Source organism: Telopea speciosissima, unplaced genomic scaffold (assembly GCF_018873765.1).
Source record: "Telopea speciosissima isolate NSW1024214 ecotype Mountain lineage unplaced genomic scaffold, Tspe_v1 Tspe_v1.0609, whole genome shotgun sequence".
Taxonomy (NCBI): domain Eukaryota; kingdom Viridiplantae; phylum Streptophyta; class Magnoliopsida; order Proteales; family Proteaceae; genus Telopea; species Telopea speciosissima.
Window position 1 is genome coordinate 9556 of NW_025317945.1, and position 3143 is coordinate 12698.

Sequence of the window (3143 nt, forward strand, 5' to 3'; positions counted from 1 at the left end):
GACCAGGTTGGTCGTTTGGGGTTATTTGGGGGCATTTCTGTACTTTTTTGGATTTGGTATTTTCTAAAAAGTATCCTTATCTCTTATTAGACGTGTGGATGCGATGTTGAGGATCGTGACCTTCGAATCGATACCTATTTTGGCATATGTTCATTTTTTGTTTAAACCTGATCGGGTGGGTTGTTTGGGGTTATTTCGGGGCATTTCTATACTTTTTTGGGTTTTAGATTCTCTAAAAAGTGTCCTTATCTCTTATTAGACGTGTGGATGCGATGTTGAGGGTCGTGACCTTCGAATTGATACCTATTTCGGCCTATGTTCATTTTTTGTTTAAACTAGACCGGGTGGGTCGTTTGGTGTTATTTAGCGGCATTTCTGTACTTCTTTGGGCTTGGGATTTTCCAAAAAATGTCCCTATGTCTTATTATATGTTTGGATGCGATGTTGAGGGTCGCGACCTTTGAATCGGTACCTATTTCGACATATGTTCCCTTTCGGTTTAAACCAGACCGGGTGGGTCGTTTGGGTATATTTGGGGGCATTTCTATACTTTTTTGGGCTTTGGATTATTTGAAAAGTGTCCTTATCTCTTATTAGACGTGTGGATGTGATGTTGAGGGTCGTGATATTCAAATCGATAGCTATTTTGACAAATGTTCATTTTCGGTTTAAACCAAACTAGGTGGTTCGTTTGGGGTATTTTGGGGCATTTCTGTAATTTTTAGGGTTGGAGATTCTCTAAAAAGGGTCCTTATCTCTTATTAGACATGTGGATACGATGTTGAGGGTTGTGACCTTCAAATCGATACGTATTTTGACATATGTTCATTTACGGTCCGAACCAGACTGGGTGGGTCGTCATGTGTTATTTGGGGGCTTTTCTGTACTTTTTTGAGTTTGGGACTTTCTAAAAAGTGTCCTTATCCCTTATTAGATGTGTGGATGTGATGTTGAGGGTTGTGACCTGCAAATCAACACCTATTTTGACATATGTTCATTTTCGGTTTAAAGCAGACATGGTGGGCCGTTTGGGGTTGTTTTCGGGCATTTCTGCACTTTTCTGGGTTGGGATTTTCTAAAAAATGTCCTTATCTCTTATTAGACGTGTGGATGCGATGTAGAGGGGCGTGACCTTCGAATCGATACCTAGTTTAACATTTGTTTATTTTCGGTTTAAAGCAGGTCGGGTGAGTCATTTGGGATTATTTGGGGTCATTTCTATACTTTTTTGGATTTGGTATTTTCTAAAAAGTATCCTTATCTCTTATTAGACGTGTGGATGCGATGTTGAGGGTCGTGACCTTTGAATCGATACGTATTTCAACATATGTTCATTTTCGATCCGAACCTTACCGGGTGGGTCGTTTGGAGTTATTTGGTGGTATTTTTCTACCTTTTTGGGCTTGGGATTTTCTAAAAAGTGTCTTTGTCTCTTATTAGATGTGTGGATGCGATGTTGAGGGTCGTTACCTTCGAATCCATACCTATGTCGACATATGTTCATTTTCGATTTAAAGAACACCGGGGGGTTTATTGTGGTTATTTGAGGGCATTTTTGTGCTTTTTTGGGCTTGGGATTTTCTAAAGTGCCCTTGTCTCTTATCAGACATGTGGATGCGATGTTGAGGGTCGTGACCTTCAAATCGATACCAATTTCGACATATGTTCATTTTTGGTTTAAACTAGACGAGTGGGTCGTTTGGGGTTATTTGGGGGCATTTTTGTACTTTTTTGGATTTGGTATTTTCAAAAAAGTGTTGTTATCTCTTATTAGACGTGTGGATGCGATGTTGAGGATCGTGACCTTCGAATCGATACCTATTTCGGCATATGTTCAAATTTAGTTAAACCAGACCGGGTGGGTCGTTTTCGGTTATTTGGCGACATTTCTGTGCTTTTTTGGGCTTGGGATTTTTTAAAAGGTGTCCTTATCTCTTATTAGACGTGTGGATGCGATGTTGAGGGTCGTGACCTTCGCATCGATACCTATTTTGGCATATTTTCATTTTCGGTTTAAACCATATCAGGTGGGTCATTTGGGGTTAATTTCTATACTTTTTGGGTATGGGATTCTCTAAAAAGTGTCCTTATCTCATATTAGACGTGTGGATGCGATGTTGAGTCTCATGACCTTCGAATCGATTCCCATTTTGACATATATTGATTTTCGTTTTAAACCAGATCCGGTGGGTCGTTTGGGGTTATTTGGGGGCATTTCTGTTCTTTTTTGGGTTTGGTATTTTCTAAAAAGTGTCCTTATCTTTTATTAGACGTGTGGATGCTATGTTGAGGGTTTTGACCTGCGAATCGATACCTATTTCGACATATGTTCATTTTCGATTTAAACCAGACCTAGTGAGTCGTTTGGGGTTATTTGGGGGCATTTCTGTACATTTTTGGGTTTAGTATTTTCTAAAAAATGTCCTTATCTATTATTAGACGTGTGGATACGATGTTGAGGGTCGTGGCCTTCGAATCGATACCTTTTTTCTGATAGGTAAGTATGATTGTATTAAGATAGAAAAAAGATGAAATAAAATACATAAAATGGCAGCCCTTTCCCCTCCCCTTAGATAGGCCTAAGAGGGGAAGGAGTGCTCCAGAGCGAACCCGAGGATAAGCCCTTGTTGATACAGCCCCAAATAACAGGGGCCAACTATTCAATGTGAAGGGGTCCTAAAGTAGGTCTTACGGTCTGAGTCATTCTTGATCAACTCCACTAAGTCCGGGGGGAAATTCGGGCGGTAGAGAAAAGATTCCCCATCCCCAGTGTCAATGGCTGCAACAAAGTCTGCCGGTTGGTTGAGCTCCCTCCAAACATGTCGAATCTCCTTACGTTGCAATTGCTCCATTAGAGATGTGATCCGGACCTTTAAGGTCTGCAAGCTCCAAGGACAGCTCACTATCCCATTCAAAATATCCGCTGCAAGTTTGGAATCAGATCTAATAGAAACCCGAAGGAGATCCTTTTGAATGTATAAAGTGACTCCCCCAAGGATAGCAAGAAGTTCCATGCCAAGAACAGAATTATCGTCCCCCTTCCCAGCATAAGCCATAATAGCAGCCCCTGTGTCATCACGAATGATCCCACCATAAGAAGCTCTATCAGCCGTCAAAGACCCATCACAATGAAGGGCTGTCAT

The 3143-nt window shown here is 40.9% G+C and overlaps 1 protein-coding gene across 1 annotated transcript; it reads right to left on the reverse strand.

The window, feature by feature from the left end:
* Window positions 1-2660: 2660 nt before the first annotated feature.
* Window positions 2661-3143, reverse strand: LOC122648222. Its single transcript, XM_043841471.1, has one exon. It carries the CDS (start codon window positions 3141-3143, stop codon window positions 2661-2663), a length of 483 nt encoding a protein of 160 aa, XP_043697406.1.